General features: G+C 42.4%; 2 protein-coding genes and 1 pseudogene across 2 annotated transcripts; 2 read left to right on the top strand and 1 right to left on the bottom strand.

Moving 5' to 3' along the window:
- The first annotated feature begins 4,480 nt into the window (after nucleotides 1-4,480).
- LOC123131524 (uncharacterized) lies at nucleotides 4,481-6,166 on the top strand (annotated as a pseudogene).
- Nucleotides 6,167-6,379: 213 nt separating this feature from the next.
- LOC123131569 (G2-specific protein kinase nimA) lies at nucleotides 6,380-12,306 on the bottom strand. The gene is made up of 13 exons (XM_044551214.1): nucleotides 12,017-12,306; nucleotides 11,777-11,922; nucleotides 11,516-11,684; nucleotides 11,030-11,297; nucleotides 10,626-10,842; nucleotides 10,414-10,537; nucleotides 9,992-10,144; nucleotides 8,980-9,543; nucleotides 8,600-8,864; nucleotides 8,207-8,432; nucleotides 7,926-8,109; nucleotides 7,686-7,859; nucleotides 6,380-7,228 (listed from the first exon to the last, which is right to left on the bottom strand). The coding sequence occupies exons 3-13, from the start codon at nucleotides 11,657-11,659 to the stop codon at nucleotides 7,208-7,210; spliced, it is 2,340 nt and encodes a 779-aa protein (XP_044407149.1). The 5' UTR covers nucleotides 11,660-11,684; nucleotides 11,777-11,922; nucleotides 12,017-12,306; the 3' UTR covers nucleotides 6,380-7,207.
- A 2,452-nt stretch (nucleotides 12,307-14,758) lies between these two features.
- Nucleotides 14,759-18,923, top strand: LOC123131570 (phytochrome-interacting ankyrin-repeat protein 2). Its single transcript, XM_044551215.1, has 3 exons — nucleotides 14,759-15,382; nucleotides 17,306-17,477; nucleotides 18,315-18,923. Exons 1-3 carry the CDS (start codon nucleotides 15,257-15,259, stop codon nucleotides 18,524-18,526), a joined length of 510 nt encoding a protein of 169 aa, XP_044407150.1. The 5' UTR covers nucleotides 14,759-15,256; the 3' UTR covers nucleotides 18,527-18,923.
- Nucleotides 18,924-19,082: the final 159 nt, after the last annotated feature.

Genomic DNA, 19,082 nt, shown 5'->3' on the forward strand with positions numbered 1-19,082 from the left:
AAAACGGAGTTCTCCCTCCAGCCCATGTGAGGATCCACCGCGCCTCCATAGCCCTAGGGCCATCAGAGACGAGACGGACCTGCGGCAGCGTCGGTGAGAGGCAGGTACCCTAACTTTCTTTTTCGAGGAGGGGGGAGGGGGGGGGGGGGGCTTAGACGTCCATCGTCCACGTGTAACTATAGTTGCACGCCTGAAGAATAGTGTGAGCCGCAATAACAAACATCTGAAGATTGTGGGACCAATACTCTTGATAAAAAACGCGGGGTTTAGACCAGGTGACAAACTGAACGAAGAAACAGAAGTTAATCACCAAAATGTGTCTCAAATAATCTAGGGGATCATTCCAAACCAACGATAATCGGCGCATCCTCCCTGCATGCTAAGTCGACCGCGCATCTATGCTCGACGTCCTCACCACCGCCAATGGTGATGGGCGTGCAGTAGTAGACGGCTCGTATGCCGGTCATGTTGCGCCCGGTGTAAACATTCTGGACGATGCGGGTGCCGATGATGTTCAACAACCCGCCAGCGATGCTGCTGCCGTTGGCGAGCGTCTCGAAGTAGAACCGCTGGACGTGCGGTAACTCCATATGGGTGGTCTTCTCAACTATAGTTTCCAACGTGGACTGGTGCTCCACGTCCATGGAGGGGAATATTGTCATTGTCAAGAAGCTCTTCATCGTTGACGACGAGTTCCTGCCGAGGAGATGGGCCCTCACATCGGTGTAGAAGATGCGGATGCTGCTGCTGGGGTTGACGGCACGGACAATGTAGCTGAAGGTTAGGTTGTGGCCGACGATGCTCGGGTTGAACGGCTCGGTCAGGTTACCGCTTCGCCGCACCGAGACGGAGCCGCCGACGATCCAGAGGGTGAGGCCTTTGGGGCGGTGGATCTCCCCGACGGCGAACATGATGACCACGGCCATGAGCACGGTCATAGTGGCGGCCACCACCGTGCGCAGCACGGCGATGCACCGGAAAACTGACTTCTTCAAGACGTTGTGTGCCGCCCGCGCCATGCGTACGTACGTGTCTTCTTGGATTACCTTGCTGCGTCCTCTCTATGGGGAAGCACGATTGCTTCACTCCACTGGTATGCATTTATACACCATTTATTCCTGTAAGGAGAGATCGGTCCTACCACACGCGTCAGCCACCGACAGTCGGCCTACTCACGAGAATAACTTTTTGTTTTCGAGAGAGCAAACTTACGAGCAGATGGAGCTGGGCCCAAATATTACATATAGGTTTTTTTGTCATTTATGCCCCCAGTTGTGTCCCACTACTCAGTTTTGCCACTAGGAATTTTCACTACTCAAAAATGTCATCGTTTCGTTAGGCACATGCTCAAAAATGATAAAAACTAGTATTCACAACTACTAAAAAACAGTAATTCTAACGCAACTAGTATGTACCGGTGAAAGTTTCCTAAAAAAATGTGTACCGATGAAACATCTATCATGCATTGTGTATATTAGGATTCATGCTAGCTTTACAGGTATAACATGACAAATCATTTCCTACGCAATACGTCAGGTTCAAGAGAGGAATACAAGTGCATGTGTCAACTTGTGTCTGCTTTAACAGGAGAGACAGCCAGAGAGTGGCCAGAAGGAGCATTGCATGTATTCTCTCTCTCCATGCAAAAGATGGGTATTTTATTTCTTGTCATAGTTTTGAATGATCGGTATATTTTCAACCAAATCGTCATTTCTGAGTTTTCTTATATATTTGAATTCGTAATGAGAAGACCTTTAGGACAGTATCAATCTTGGATATATTTCGATTATTTTTCATTTCCTTTTTTCACATTTTGGAGATATCAAAACTCATATATTTCACATTCACGTATGTTTCATATATACGAAAAGCTGATTTTACTCGCTTCGAAATTATTTTACAGAATGTAAAAAACTGATTACAATTATTTTGAAAAACCAATTTCACTTAATTCAAAAAAATCACTTGTTTCATGAATCGATTTCAATTGTTTCCAAAAACCAATTAGAAATAACCAGGTTGGCATATTTTAAATAACTAGTTTATTTTTTAAAATAGCAAGTTTCACATGTTTCGCACTGGAATATGTTTCATTTCTATGAAAATCAGATTTCACTCATTAAAAAAAAGGGTTTCACTCAATTCAAAATACTTATTTTACTTATTTTAGAAAATGAAATTGCACTAATTTCAAAAACTTTCAATTCAAAAAACAATTTCACTCATTTCCAAAAATAGATTTCACTCATTTAAAAAAATGATTGAAATAGTCAGCTTCTCTGTGAACCCTGTAAGTTAATGATAAAGCGACTTAACTGAGAAGGATCCAGATTTAGTTAAAAGCCATTTAACTCTGTCAGCCTCCTCCGACAGAGTAACCTGACTACACATATCAAGTAATTCATTCCACATTGTAAGAGTTTCTCCATAAAGACATCTCCTAAATCTAATACAATCAAAATCCTGGTTAAAGACTTTAGCAACAGTAACATGTTGACAGAAAGTTAAATTATACAAGCGGGGGAAAAGTTGACAAAGTGGCTTTCTCCCCAGCCATGTGTCCTCCCAAAATCTCGTCTTACAACCATCACCCACCACCCTTTGACAGCAAGAATAGAAGATACTCAACAACCCATTCCAAAAATGGGAATTACCCCGAGATGCTTCACATTGAACCAGAGTTTTCCTACTCAAATATTTGGCTCTAATCATTTCCTGCCAATCCCCTTCCTCATTCTCTAATCTCCATAACCACTTACATAAGTGGCTGATGTTTTTAATCTCCAAATTAGTAATCCCCAGACCCCCCTGGTCTCTAGGTTGGCATACGTCCACCCACTTGACTAAGTGATACTTTCTCACTCCATCCCTTTCTTGCCAAACCAGAGCACGAACAAAGTCCATTCTCTTGCCTACACCTTCAGGTAGTTTAAAAAAGAAAGCAAATGGCTAGGAACATTACTCATACAAGTCTCAGCGAGGGTGATCCTATCACCCATTGAAAGCAAACCCCCTTGCCAGGTTGCTGCCTTCTTCTCAATTTTCTCTTCAGCTGGTTTCCAATGCGCATTATGCAACTTTTTAAAATGTAAAGGAAGGCCTAAATAAGTAAAGGGGAAGTCCCCGACCGCACAAGTGAAAATCTGAGCATATTCTTCTTGTTTCAATAAAGCGGCACCAAAGCAATGGATTTCACTTTTTAAGAAATTGATTTTCAAACCCGTCAAGTGCTCAAACACGCATAGAATGACTTTAAGGTTTCTAGCCCCTTCTAAGTCATCTTCAAAGCAGAAAATCGTATCATCAGCATATTGTAAGACTGTAAGACCACCCTCATACAATCTAGGCAGAACTCCTTTAATAAATCCTTGTTCTTGTGCTCTTTGAACCAGGGTAGCAAGAACATCAGCAGCAAGGTTAAACAATAGGGGAGAGAACGGGTCCCCCTGCCTCAATCCTTTCCTAGTAACAAAATAGGGGCCAATCAAGTCATTTAAAGTAATAGCTACTTTACCATTATGAATAACTGCTTTTGTCCAACGAATAAATTTATCAGGAAACCCCTTCATTTTCAGCGTACTAAGCATAAAGTCCCAATTAATTTTATCATAAGCTTTCTCAAAATCAACCTTAAAAATAACAGCAGCGCATTTAGACTTATGTAGTGAGTGAAGCGTCTCATGGAGAACAGCGACATTATCTAAAATATAACGCCCTTTGACACTAACACGCGCTGGTCACCCTGTACGTCATCGTCGCGATCTCTCCGAAGGTGCTCAAGATTGGGCCGACGTCTGTAGACTCACCCAAAACCGCGGCCGCTGTGTGGAGGATAGGCATGGGAACATCGGAAGATGGAGCACACAATGTTGATGGGGGCGGCACGCGACCTACTACCTACGTCCGGGTGTATAGGTCATGCATATACTTCTAGATCGATAATTTAACGAGAAAATATGTATTTTATGTGAAAAAAATATATTTTTAGAAGCTACACCTGCACATGAATCTAATAATATACCTTTGATGATATATAACACATGTTTAATTAGTTAGTCAAATCGATGATTTAGAACTACGCGCACGCCCTATACATTAGGAGGAGGGACTACAACTTTGTTACAAAATACGAATGATAGTGTATTAATGTATATTAATTGAAATAACTGGAGAAGTGAAAAAAAAGGGAAATAACGGGAGAATATGGACAAATGGTAGATTCCTTTAATCCTACATGACGTGCACGCTAGAAAATTCTTTTTCTGGTACTCACGCAACCGGACTAGTTAGCGATCAAGCAAAATGCTCTAGAAAGTTCACACAGATTCGAATTGAGAGCGAACGGAAAAAGAAGGTGCTTTGCTTCAATAGGAAAACTAGCGTTATGCGTACTCAGATGTATTTGAATCCGTCCGTGCATGCCGGAGCAACAAGGGGCGCACTGGTAGCTAACGCCTAAGGTTAACCAGCTACTACAACCATGGCTACGGCCGACGCGAGCAAATTTTGGACTACGAGGAACTACATCCTGGTGGCCCTCGGCGGAACCCTCGCCGTCACGGCCGTGGTCATTGTAGTCTCCGTCGCCCTTCACCCTGCGCACATCAGCTTCTCCATCCTGGACGCCTCGAACAGCATTGACAGTGCCGGCAACGACAGCATCCCGTACCTCAACCTCACCATCGCCGCCGCCAACACCAGCCGGAAGCGCGCGGCGGTGCGGTACACTACCATCTTCGTCGAACTGCAGAACAGCACATGCAGTAGGAACACTATCCAGACCCAGGTCTACGTGGGGCCGCCGGCCGGCAAGTACCTGCGGCCAGGTACAGGGCCGGCGATCATCAAGGCATCGTCAACGGTAAGCCTGCTGTCGGGAGACCGTGTCCAGAGCATCCAGGGGTTAACGGTGGTGGTGGTGGCGCGGGTGCGGTTCCGGATCGCGGGGATCATCACGAGACTGTACGAGATCAAGGCCTCCTGCCCACATGTGTACTTCCCCGTAGAAAGGTCTCACAAACCCCCCGGGACGCCAATCGACTGCGCGTTGGTTGACTAATCACTAATATTCATGTATGCAGCCTTCATGTCCTCTGGTGCAAATGTGCGTGTTGATTTCCTCTCTTCTTCTTTTGTATTTGCACTTCTTTGTTCTGGTTTCCTGAATTCTTTAATTTGAAAAGTATATTTTTCATCTCTCAAATCTTTTGAAACTTTAGATTCGGTCCCTCAACTCCAAAACCGGCAAAGCTTAGTCCCTTAACTCGTTAAACTGGATAAGTTTAGTCCCTCGTCTCAGCCGATCTAGTATTGCTGCTGACTTAGCGCGTTGGTTTGTGAAGCTATGTTGGTTTTCAACCCATCATGATCCCCACAGTTCTATGTCCTCAACTTTAAACGGGACCCTTTAACTTCCTTCTTGAGCGCGCCCGAGGTGTTTTCATCCAGCCTTTCCACATGGCTTATGTATGATGCATGGTGGAATTCTGGGATGCCCACTGTTATTGGATATCCGCACTTGTTCATAGATGGTTCACTCTATCTATTTAATCCGTGGAGGAATTCAAGGTGGAGGATCTTGGTGTTGAATGGCTTTGAGGCAATGAGTTCCTGCATACCGCCTAATCGTCGAACTATCAAGTTGCCAAACAACCTTCTGTTGAGTCTCTGAATGGCCTTTCCGCTGGTATGTACGCTCCAGGTTTCTTTGGACACTCTCTAGGGTCCTTGCACTTTGCATTGCCGTAGGTGGATGAGAGTGCGATCCGTATCTGGAGTCTTGATGTTTTTGGGCCTTACAAGTGGACTATGAAGCATCGTCTTGGTATGAGAGATGTGTTTGAAAGAGATGACCTTGCTCACCATGACTCCACTCAATAGTGTCAGAATTGTGCTTACAAGATTGCCACTCTCGACTTGGAGAGTGACATCATGTTCCTCTTTGACCAGGAAAACAAGCTTCGTTCATACGCCATCAGCACTGGGAAACTTCATGAGCTCAATGACATTGAACAAGATCATGAGCATAGCTATGACAAGCTCTTTTCTTATATTGCATGCTACTTGAAGCTTCCAGCATCCGTGCCTTTTCGTTAGCTATTTTTGTTGAAACCGAAGGGACTTGGTCAGAAACATGGCAGTTGAAGTTGCTTGCAATTGTTGGGAAACCAAGCTGGAGATGATTTGTGTGTCTTCAGTTCGGCAAGTAATTAATACTATTGCTGTACGCAAGTAAGGAAGCCGGCCTAGTCTAGTGGATGATGTTAAGAAGGCATTTTTGTATCTTCATTTTATTTCCGTTTGGTTAATTTGTAAGGGTCTAATCAAACACTCTGAGTTCTGTAATATCTACAGTTTTCGAGGAGAGGAGCACTTGATCTAATTACACATAACATCCTAATCCAGTAGTGCCCAACAACCTTGTCACCGGCGGAAAACAAAGTTCGGCGCCATACTCTAAGATGGAAACTGTCGTCTGCAATGATGTAATTGCTTGCATACAGCAGCAGATAGACTCTGCTGACAGAACCAAAAACGACCACCCAACAAACAGTTATGTTGACAAAGAGACGGCAAAATGCCACCTGACCTACTCTGTGATCACTGTTGAATGGATCGCTTCAGAAATTACAGTGCCAGGTCACAAGGGACCGGTCACAGGACAAACAAATAGTCGGATCTCGGCCGGTGGCTCCTCCTTGTGGTCTTCTTCCTTCGTCGGTCTCCAAGCAGCCAGCAGAGCCATCATGATCGACTCAAACACAAACAGATGACCGACCAGCTACAACAAGTATGGCTCGACAACAGCCTGCCCAAACCCAGGTCCAGCCTTTATTTTCAGGCCCCAGTAATAATCCCTTAACAGTGTGATGAAGTGTCTTCGCACCAGTTAGAAGAATATTTCCTAGTTTGCAAATTCTTCCTTTCTCACTTCTTCTCCCAATCTCCTCATCAGAGCACCTTCAAAAGCTTCATGACATTTGTTTGACAGCACACGCTTTTACTGAACGTTGATCTCTTCACCACCCGCTGGTTCTTCAGGATGGAATGACGAAAGGTTGCCATGGAGTTCAGAACAAAGTTGGGCATACATCTGACGAAATTTCTGTATCTTCTAACATCGGAGAGGCGCCAATCTGAGATTTCGAAGAAAACTGGGCGATCAACTGATCTTCCCAATCCATTTCGTCAGGTAGCACTGTGCGTGCTATATGCAGTCATGGACCTCCTTTTTTAAAAGGTAAAAGAAAAGGAACATGCATGAGACAGTCTGTTGCTGGATTACCGTTTTAATAATATGAGCCGTATGCATCTATCTGATGCAGAGGCTGGGGTAAAACCCCTTTTCGAAAAAAAAAATTAGACAGTCTGATGTAGATATACTAATACTGCTATGGTGTTAGCTATTCATGTACTCCCATCTCCAAAATAAAAGGCATAAAGTTTCGCTATAAGTCAAAGTTTCTAAATTAGGCCAATTTTGTACAAAATAATATCTACATCTACAATACCACATAAATAATAATGGATTCATCTTGAATTATATTTCCATAATGTATTTACTTGGGATTGCAGATATCGATATTGTTATCTATAAACTTTATCAACTTAAGGCAACACTTATACACCTTATTTTGGGATTGGTGGGAGTATTATGCTAGGACATCATATAATGCTCATCATACCTGGTCTACTGCCTTAAGCTCCTCGATTATATCCTTTGCATTAGGTCTTTTCTCCATGCCAGGGTCCACACATTTTAGGGCTATGGTGACACATTGTCTTACTTGTTTGGTATATTTTTCCACTGGTTTATAGTTTGGTGTGGTTACAAATTTGTTCTTCCAACTCTCAAGCACCTGTAAAGTTGCAACAGTGAGCTTGAATAATTGTATATGCACAAAATCTAGATTAATTCATCTTACTTTCTCCGTGAACTGCTGGAAAGATGGATCAGTATGGTTGGGACTATGTTGCTGGAAATATGAATAGTCCCATGGATAGTCCCTACCACCTGTGATTATCTCTATGACTATGACACCAAAACTGAAGATGTCTGCCTTGTACGATACTACACCTCGGACTCTGTACTCTGGTGCCATATATCCACTGCAACATAATACATAAGTAAGAAGCACTACAATCATAAACAAAGAGATGCAAAGTAACAGAGGGAAATATAAAACAAGAGTTGCAAGAGGTGTACAGTGTTCCCTCTTTGTTATTAGTGAAAAATCGTGATTGTTGCTCGCCAAAGATCCTCGACAAACCAAAATCGGCTATTTTTGGCATCATAGTAGAGTCCATCAATATATTTTCAGGCTTAAGATCCAGATGAACCATACGGCATTCTTCATGAAGGAAATGCAGCCCGTTGCAAATCCCCTTGATTATCTCATATCTTGTATTCCAGTCAAGGCCCGAAGATTCATCTACCGAAATTGTTTAACAGAAAATATTATCTCTATCTTAAGCCAGCGCAATAAAGATAGAGACCAATCACGTCCTTAGGCTAGTGACACTACATAGTTTGGGCGCTGTTATATGGAAAGACATATAGATAGAAACAAAGTACAAGTATAGTGTGTCCGTACTATACCAGAAATATGTTTGTCGAGGCTTTTGTTGCATACATACTCGAAGCAGATCAACCTTTTTGGTTTTTCAGCGAAAACACGCTTCCCACTACCACTTGGGAACTCCATCGTTTCCCAAATTGATTCTGCACAGTAACCTAGTAACTGTACTACATTTGGGTGCTTAATCCCCATGAGATAACATACTTCGTTCCGGAATGCATCCTCTTTTAAATGTATGTCAAAAAGCTTCTTCACAGCAACAATGCTCCCACTTGAAAGAACTCCCTGTGTTGTAAATTAAAACTCTCTTCATAGTATGCATATGTATGTTTAATTAATTAATTATTATTATTTAGTCTTGCCAACATTTAAAACGTAGAGTTAAAAGATATGATTGTACCTTGTATACTTCTCCAAAACCACCTTCACCAAGGATTGACTCACTGGAAAAATTACATGTGATGGCCTTCAAAAAGTCTAGTGGAAAAGACATTGGTGTTCCATCTGAATCCTGTAGCTTCTCCTCTAATTCATAATAAGGTCTATCCACCTCAGCTGGCATGTATTTTTGGGGATTCATAGGCCCGTATACAACCATCAAATTCACCTTATCAACAACTTCACCAGCCTCTTGATGGAACATGTTTTCTGTGATAACCTCATCTCTAAGACCCTCACTCAGTTTCATGCTCTGCACGATGAACTTGTCGGCATGGTCATGCTCACGAACATCTCGTGCTTGCACTTTTATCTGCACGTGATACTTGGATTCTGGTTGCACAATGCCTTTGTCTGGCTGTGCGCTGTATTGTATGCTTGGCAGTTGGATGTTGAAGGCAATGCAATTACGTGTATTATTGGTTAGCTCAATTGAGCATGATATCTCCTTCTTAAGCACAGAAGGAAGCCATAGTTCAAGCGGATTAATATCAAGCATGTCATCTTCATCGAAACAAGGGCTTATCTGCGAGGAAAGAGCTATATGTGTTTAGATGATGATGTATACTCTCCATATTTTATAAGTACATTTGTAAGAATGCAAAAAGTTCTACATGTATTTAAACTAAACAACTACATGTATTTAATCTAAAATAAAGTTTGGCCGAACACACCAAGTGTCCCAAATTTGGGTTTTTTTCTACTGTTAGCCCAACTAACCAGTAATTCAGGCCAACTAGAATAGTTGTCAAACAAATATTTGGGACTATGCTAACCTAGCAGGGTTAAGATTAGCTAACCTATGTATTTTAGACTAGAACCAAATTAACACAGCTTTACAGTTGAATAACTGACTGTTTCACACTTGATTGGCTCTCTGGTCTCAATAATACTATTCTCTCTTTTGACTCCAGATGATCGATGCATCTCTTTCCACATTTTGATTACAATGTATCTTGAACTAGCTAGCTTACCTGGCTTAGACTTCTGACTATTTCCGATATGGATGGTCTATGTTCTGGTTCTTGTTGCCTGCACTGTAGTGCTATTTCAAGGCATCTAGTTACTTGCTGGTATTGTAGTAACGTTGGTGGTTTATTCCACCTGTGTCTCCACCTTCGAAGTACCTACATTTAACAAATGTTAATTATTTGTGATAACCCCATAATCTTACAGCGCAAACTCTATGTCCATGTAATGGTGTGTGTATCCACGGTAGCGCATCAGTTCACGTCAACACCAGGAAAATAAAAACATCCACCCATGTGGGATATATATCCAGAAACATGTGCTTAAATTACATGTGTTAGTCAGCAGGGTAGTATGCATATTAAAGTGTGAAACTATTGTGCAAAACATCATCATCATTCTAAAAAGTGAGAGAAATCGCCCTTACATTATTCTTATCAGGGACGGACATACACCCCGTCACTAATTCAAGAATTATGGCACCCAAACTATATATGTCAGACTTGACTGAAATTTTGCCAGTGTTCTCGTATTCCGGCGCGAGATATCCTCTGCAAAAGAATACGAAACAAAATAAATGTAGGGTTGTAGATAGACAAAATGTCAGTTAGCTGGTGGTTCTTCTGATGCATAGCTTACCGTGTTCCAAAATGTTGACCCATAGTAGTTGAGTTTTCATTTGGTCTTGTCAAACCAAAATCCGTAATTTTGGGGACCATATGATCATCTAGTAATATATTTGCCGGTTTAAAATCCATATGAGAAATATTCTTTTCCTCGTGAAGATAACACAGACCCTTACAAATTCCGGTGATTATCTTATAACGTGTTTCCCATTCAAGTCCCCTTAATTCGTCTGTAGAAGAATATAGGCATAAAATAAAGCAAGGGGTTATGTTAAATGACAATATCAAGGAATGATTGAATGCTTTTAATTAAAGTCTGTCACTAACTATTGATCCTGACTTGAAAATTGAGCACTAGTCAAGGCAATAAGGTAAAGAAATAAGAGAACGGCTGCATCAAATGCAAAAGGATGGTACCAGTAATATGCTTATCAAGGCTTCCATTGCTGATGTACTCCAAACAGAGCAATCTTTCTCTCACGTTGACAAAGATAATTTCTCCTGAACCAGCCTCTTTTATTGTCATATAATGTGTATTAGAACAGAAGCCAAGAAACCGGACTACATTTTGATGATTGATGGTCATCGGGCTAATGATCTCACGGCGAAATAGCCTGTCATCAACTGTGTGTGCATCCACATGCATCCTCTTGACAGCAACATTAATCCCGTTTGGGAGTAAACCCTGTTGGTCAGCGTATAAATGATGCTCAGCACTAAAACTACAATATCAAAACAGAGTGGCCAAGTTCTGCTTTTATTGGTGGTATTTTTTTGAACGGAAACACAGTAGGAGAGTTTCCTATTGTACAAAACAAGATGAATAAGTGGTACTTTTCAATCAAACTAATGACATACTACTGGAGTCGAGATCTTTATACAATTTCTAAATGGTAGGATTACCTTGTAAACCTCTCCAAATCCACCCTGGCCAATTTTTCTCTCTGCAGAGAAATCATCCGTGATGCGCAGTAACAGTGCTAATGGCAGATCCCTCGGGTTCTCGTCTCCGTTAACTATACGCTCCAGTAGACTTTCCCCCTCCATTCTAGGTACACGGTGCTATTCAGATCTAGAGCATGGAAAAAATTAGTTTGCTTGAGAGTTGAGACAGAGGGGCTTGCAGAATGAAATACATAGCAAATGTAGCAAGGAGATGCGTACCTGCTGGGGGTCAGGCCCTGTACGAGTACGAATGTAGTCTAGGAAGCGCAAACTGGATCTGGAACTGCTCGAAGCGATTTTAGCACATTATACAAGATGCAAAGATTGTGCTTACGAGTTAAGGCTGCAACTGCAGGCTAGTAGCTCTGTCTCAAGACGGAACACTGAGTTAGCACTGAAAGTCTGAAAGAGTTGCAATTTTCTACAACCAAAATTACCACTAGTCAGTACGATAGTTACCTCGATGGATCAGGCCGGTTCAGGTCTTGAGAACGTCACCGCTCGCCGGCGGCAACGGACAAGACGGCAAGACTGCTCGGCGCTCGGCGTTCGCGCAGCAGAGGTTCGGCGGTGCCCTGCCGTCCGAGCGAGGGCGAGGACGGAGGGATGGTGACGAGGGAGCAAGGGAAAGGAAGGGGAGCCGGTGCAGGGCCGGCAGTCGTGTAGGCGGGCGGCGGCTTGGGTCAATGCCTGGATCTGAAGGGAGCGACGCCTCTTTTTCTCTTGCTTGCAGAGCTTGACCTGGCTGACACACGGTTTCTCAGTCAACGACCATTGTCATAGGAGTGAGTTACCACATTTAGGATTTTTTTCTTTAGAGCTTTTTGGTTCATAGGGATGGATTTCTATTTCTACATAGGATTGGTTCCTATCCTCCACATTTCATAGGAAAATAAAAAAGAGCCTAGACTCAATGGAAAAATTCCTTTGGTGTCAACCAAATGACATCTTGTTTCCTATTCCTACTCATAGCATTTGAGATACATGTCATCTCATTTCCTACAAGATTCTTATTCCTATGATAATCCTATCCTATGAATCAAAAGAGGCCTCAGATTTTGAAGGCTTTTAACACGGTTTTACTCTGGTCTTGCATTTTTGCTTGATCATGTTAGATAGGATCGGTATTTTGCGTCAATGATTCGCAAAAAATGTGTAAAGAACGGATGGCATCATCAAAGATCATGTCCAGACTTCTTTTGTCCATCTTACACCTGTTCAAACGCTGGCTCAGCCTGAAGCACATGACCAATGCTATTTTTTAATTAAAATAATTATATTTGGGATATCAAAATAATATAATATACCTATATTTTAAATAAAATATACATTTCTTGTTATTTCAGGCTTTTTCCGCCTTTCAGGCCGGGCTATGGGCAGGAAATGGAGCCTAGGTGTTTTTGACCCTGGGCGTCACCTTACACCTTGCCTAACGGACACGCATCGAAAATGCAGGGTTCCAAAAGTGGTGTTCTAGACGAGTTGCCTCTCAATGGGTTAATTAGTGTCATAAATGCATATCTAGCGGGGAAAATGGGTTAATTAGTGTCATAAATGCATATCTAGCGGGTAAAATGTGGAATTCACTCCTCTTTTATTCTAGCGAAATTACTGCACGGCGTTTTCCTCATACGATGCATCATTCGGTGGTGTTCTGCACTTTGATTTTCATTAGGGCTGCAAGAAAAACTTGAGCCTTGTGAGCCGTTCGAGATCGTTTCATTTATTTATTTTATTTTGCTTGACTTGGATATCGATTCAAAAAGAAAAACATAGCTCGGTCAAAAAATGAACTGGTTATGAACCAACGCAAACTTGCTCGATTTTAGCTTGGTAGCTCAGTAGTACTAGTGTCAAAAATGCTCTTATACTATGGGGCGGAGGAAGTATAACTTAATTATGTTGAATGATCCTGTCATATATTAAAAGGAAAACGGATTTATCATATACATCATGTGTGTGATTTTTTCTTCATTTTATGTACAACCAAACATAAAAAATAATGAACATGAAGCAAATTTAGGCTTTAAAAAGACATGTGCTAAGTACTTCCCGGTTGACCAGCTGACCAGTCAACCATTGAATTTTTCTATAAAAAAACTGAAAAATAAAAAATGTGAATACAAAAATAGTTCACGAAATTGAAAAACTCTTTATATATTTTTAAAAGGTTTATGAGTCCAAAAAAGTTTACAGATTTTAAAATAGTTCATGAATTTTAAAAAAGTTAATTGAATTTGGAAAAATATTTATCTAATTTTATAAAGTTCATCAATTTACAAAAAAGGTTCATGAATTTTTTTTAACTGTGCATTAAAGAAAACAAAAAAGGATGAGAAAAGAGGAAAAAAAAGGATAAACCGGACTGAACAAGGATATAAAAGAAAAAAAACGAACTATCTATACACCAACGGGGGTGATGGCCTGATGGTTAGAGCTTAGTGCTCGCAACGAAGGGGTTGCGACTCCCCTCCTACCCCATGTGTGGATTTGGATTGGCCTCTCATGAGGCATGACACATGCGAAAATATATGTGTGAGGAGGTTTTGGTGGGGGAGCGGGGTTTGGATTCAGTTTGCATTTATAGGGTTTGCCTTTTCAACAATCCCCTCTCTTGGATCCGACTTGTGGAGGCATTCGGGGTCCTCATATCCGCCACATGTATGTACCGAGTTTAAGAGGTGTCGGACAACCAAAACGTTTGGGCTGACTTTGCTGGCCTAGTAGAATGGCATTTTTTTTCAGTCCGAACACTGTTGGAGTTGTTTGTCCGGACGTTTAGGGGGAGAAGTGGGGGTCCAATTGTAGATCCTCTAACTATGGAGGGGGAGGGGGTGGTAAGCATGAGAAACCACTCTTTTTTTAGCAAAACCACTCTTTTTGTTAAAAATGAAAACTACTCCCTCCGTTCCTAAATATTTGTCTTTTTAGAGATTTCAAATGGTCTACCACATACGGATTGTATATAGACATATTTTAGTGTAGATTCACTCATGTTGCTCCGTATGTACTCACTTGTTGAAATGTCTAGAAAGACAAATATTTAGGAACGGAGGGAGTAGGATATTGGGCCTTCAACAGGGGCCCACGGACTCGGCCCACGCAGCAACGGCCCGGCCGCTGCGTGCTGGATTCATTCGGCCCCTCACGAGAGGCTGGTCTCCGGGGGCCTGCGAAAATATATAACGCAGGAGAGCGAGAGAGAAGATTGGATTCGAGTTGGATTTCTAGGGTTTGCTCATCCTCATCCCAATCCCCTCCTCGTCGCCGTCCGTCGCCTTCCCCACCTCCGGTCGATCGAAATTTGCGATTTTTGATTGATTTCCGGACGGAAGACATGATCCCCAACTCCGTCGACGCCTTCCTCTGATCTCATCCGTCTCCCCCCGAAAAAACCAACCCAGATTCGACATACTATGGTGCGCCGCCGCCCGTCTTCCTCCTCTACCTCCTCGTCGCCGATGCTCCACAAGAACCTCCGCGCGCTCGGCCCCGGCCTCAATCCGTTTGCCCCCTTCGGCATGGGCAACTACTCCCGCTAATCTCCCCCCTCCCCTCCCCTATCCTCTGCTCAATTTCTCCCCGGATCCGATTTGCTTCTTCCCCCCTTCTCGTTCTTGATTTGATTGGATTGCTCCTCTCTCTGCTTGATTGCTTGGTTGGTTTGGATCTGCTTGCAAGATTGGACAAGGGGCCACCATGGTGCAGCTCCGCAGCTCGCTCAGCATGACCCGGGCGCGCGCTCGCGGCGGTGACTCGGACGACGCCGACGACCGCGGCTGGAACCAGCTCCACGTCGCCGCCCGCAAGGGCAACCTCAAGGAGGTATGAGCTGCTCCCTCTATCTCCTTATTTTTCCGCCTCCTTATTTTGAGCTGCTGCCACAAAACTAGTCAACTAGGAACGTTTAGGCAAGTTTATGTTTGGTCACACAAGCGCACAAATGGATTTGTCGCCCTTTTGAGACACACTGCAACTTGAGTAGCACCACAAACGTGCTACGGATGTGACCGATTAGGAGGGACACGAGACCAAAACTTCGGTACTATGTTGTCGCCTTGTGCAGCCAATTAGAGCAAGTTTGTTTGGCAAGTGCTCTGCCCAATTTAGCCGATTGAGCCAAATGAAGGAACACTCTTTTTGTGTCGAATCACAATAAACCGAATCTGGATGAATGAATGAATTATCGATTGTTTAATCTAGACTCAGTTTAGGCAAGGATATGTTCTGTCATGCGAGCGTGCGAACTTTGGTACCACAAATGTGTTGCACATGTGACCGATCAGGAGGGACAAGAGACCCAACAGTGTGGTACCATGGTGTGTCACCTTGGGTGGATATAATTGAAGAATATTGTTTGGCATCTGCCCTGCCCACTTCAGTTATAAGTGCCTACTTTGGCATCCTGTAGATATTAGATAACTGAAGCAAATATTGTTTTGCATCTACCATACCAGTTTTAGTTGGGAAATCCAAATAAGGTTAGCTCTTAGGTTCCTGCTCCCACAAAACTAGTCCACTAGGAATGTTTAGGCAAGGGTATGGTCTGTCAATCAAGCGCACGAATGTATTTGTCGCCCTTTCAGGACAGACTGCAACTTGGCTGCATCCAAATGTGTTGCACATGTGACCGATTAGGAGGGACAAGACACCCAAAAGTGTGGTACCATGTTGTGTCACCTTGAGTGGATAATTGAAGCAAGATTGTTTGGCATGTGCCCTGACCAGTTCAGTTATAAGTACCTACTTTGGATCCTTTGAAACAGATTGCAACTTGAGTATGCATATGTTTTACACATCTGACCAATTAGGAGAAACGACCAAAACTCTGTTATCATGCTGTCACCTTGTGTGGACAGGATTGTTTGCCATTTGCCCTGCCCAATTTAGCCGATTAAGACAAATAAAGAAACACTCTTTGATGTCCTTCAGGGCATGTTGATGTCCAAACTTTGCATCCAGTTCTGCCAAAATGTCCTGGAATTTGGAGCATGTATGTCAGGCTAGTAACTAGTTAGATATGCTGATTGTTTCATATCTTGTATATGTGACCAATTAGGAGAAACAACCAAACTCTTGTACTATGTTGTTGCCTTCTGTAGCCAATTTAAGAAAAGTTTGTTTGGCAAGTGCTCTGCCCAATTAGCTGATTAAGCCAAATAAAGAAACAACCAAACTTTTGTACTATCTTGTTGCCTTGTGTAGCCAATTTAAGCAAAGTTTGTTTGGCAAGTGCAATGCCCGATTAGCTGATTAATAAGCTAAATAAAGAAACACTCTCTTATGTTCTTCAGGGCTTGTATATGTTTAAAAATTGCATCCAGCTTTGGACAAATGTCCTGGGATTTGCAACATATATATCTGAGGCTAGTAACTAGTTAGATGTGCTGATTGCAACTTCAGGTCTTGTTAGATGTACTCATTTGCAGGTCTCCGATGTTCTTCTCTATGTGTTCATCTAGGACTGGTTATAAGTACCAATAATTCTAAGTTATATTCTGTCTCACATCAATTCGTTTCAGAGGCCTGTTATTCATGGGATCACCTTAAACCAAATCTGCAAGAATGAATGCATGTTTTAGGCTAGATTCTGCTGTATAGCAAAAATGTAGTTTTGTTTATTCTTAACCCATTGGCTTGGTGACTAATTAATCCCATACAACTTCTTAACTAGAGATTGTTATCTTATTTAGTTAGTAATCATCCTCGTGAAAATCTAAAACAATCGTTTTTTCTGATTCTCCCTAGGTGAGACGTCTCCTGAATGAAGGGATGGATGTCAATGCACCCGCATGGGGACCAAAGTCTCCTGGCGCTACTCCGCTGCACCTTGCTGCTCAGGGCGGGCATGTGAAAATCATGGATGAACTACTGGAGCGCGGTGCAAATATCGATGCCCGAACAAAAGGAGCTTGTGGCTGTAAGTTCACTTGTTTTTTTTTAGTCATTGCCTGTATTGCCAGTGCCATTATTTTTATTGTTGATTGTTCTTCCATCAGTTCTACCTTTCTAAATGTTATTGTTTTTAATTATTTTTGGTATTCTATATGTATTGTTTTGGGATGCCACTCTTAATTGTCTATACATAAATGGCCAAGCTGTGGAAGTTAGTACATCCAGCCTAATTTGTTTCCATTCTTTTTCTATGTTACATGACTAGGTATGTAGATGATGTTTACTTATGGTGGACCTGCAGATCTAATCTTGCTCTGTTTTAAAGTAGCTGAACGGTGTGTGTTGCTTCATATAGTATTATGTGGACTGAACGCTGTGCAGTACAGTTTTCTGCTATGTAGCTTATATCTAGGTTATATATATACTCCCTCCGTTCGGAATTACTTGTCTCGGATATGGATGTATCTAGAACTAAAATACATCTAGATACATCCATTTCTGCGACAAATAATTTCGAACGGAGGGAGTATTGTTTTGGGTTGCTGGTGTTAATAGCGATGCATCTGCTTAATTGACATCCAAACATAGCTTGTTTCCATTACACGAGATCTCCATGTTTTATTACTAGGTATGTAGGTGTGGTTTACTTGTAGCTGATGTGTATAGTGTAATCTTGCCCTGTTTTTAAAGTATGTGAACGTTGTGCGTGGCTTCATGTATTAGTATTTGGGTTAAACCTCCTGCAGTGCTGTTTTCCTGCTACCTAGCTTAACTAGATTACTAAAATGCGTTTATTACTACTATCTACTCAATTGAACCTACTTGACCTGTGGAGTCCTAAATTTATTTTGTCCTAATCCAGGGACTCCCCTGCACATTGCTGCCAAGGAAAGAAACAAGAGGGTGGTCAGGTTCCTTGTCGAGAATGGCGCATTCCTGCCCCCTGACCTGAACGACCACAGGTTCAACCCACCCCTCCACTACTGCTCTGGGCTGGAGTGGGCGTACGAGATGAAGCGCATGCAGGACGAGAGTGACTCGGGCGGTGAAGCTTCCTTCAGCTCGTCCAACTAGTGAAAAGTGATCTATCCGCAGGGGATTCTGCGGATCTTTGGGTTATGAGTGCTTGTTTTTAATTATGAAATCCACCCTTCCTAGCTTATGTGCCGAGCCTGCGAGGAGCTACGTCCAAGTGAAAGCAGGCTGATGCTGGTATTGTATGTGTATACAAGAATAAATATGGTGCCGTCACGAGGTCCTGGAGTTGCTGCTGTGCTGCCCTGTAGTTTACCTGGTATATTCTGGTACATCGGTGACCAGGCTGCAGTGATCTCAGATTGGAATATCCGTCTCTATGAAGGAACATCCTTCGTAAGCATACGTTGTCGAACCTTTGCTTTGTTTTCCGGACAAGTATTGTACATCTGATTGGTTTGTTTGAAATTGGAACACATGTTTTTTTTTGTTTGAAGCTATTGTTGTGTTTATTTGGAAGCTTGATTTTGTCTTTTTGACCTAAGATTCTCTAAACTGGCCTATTGTTTTCATATCTTGATATGCACATGCTCAACCCATTGTATGCAGCCAAGAAGTTTCATTGTTGTTGCAGAAAACTGGCAGAGTTCAAGAT

Source organism: Triticum aestivum, chromosome 6A, assembly GCF_018294505.1.
Source record: "Triticum aestivum cultivar Chinese Spring chromosome 6A, IWGSC CS RefSeq v2.1, whole genome shotgun sequence".
Lineage (NCBI taxonomy): Eukaryota > Viridiplantae > Streptophyta > Magnoliopsida > Poales > Poaceae > Triticum > Triticum aestivum.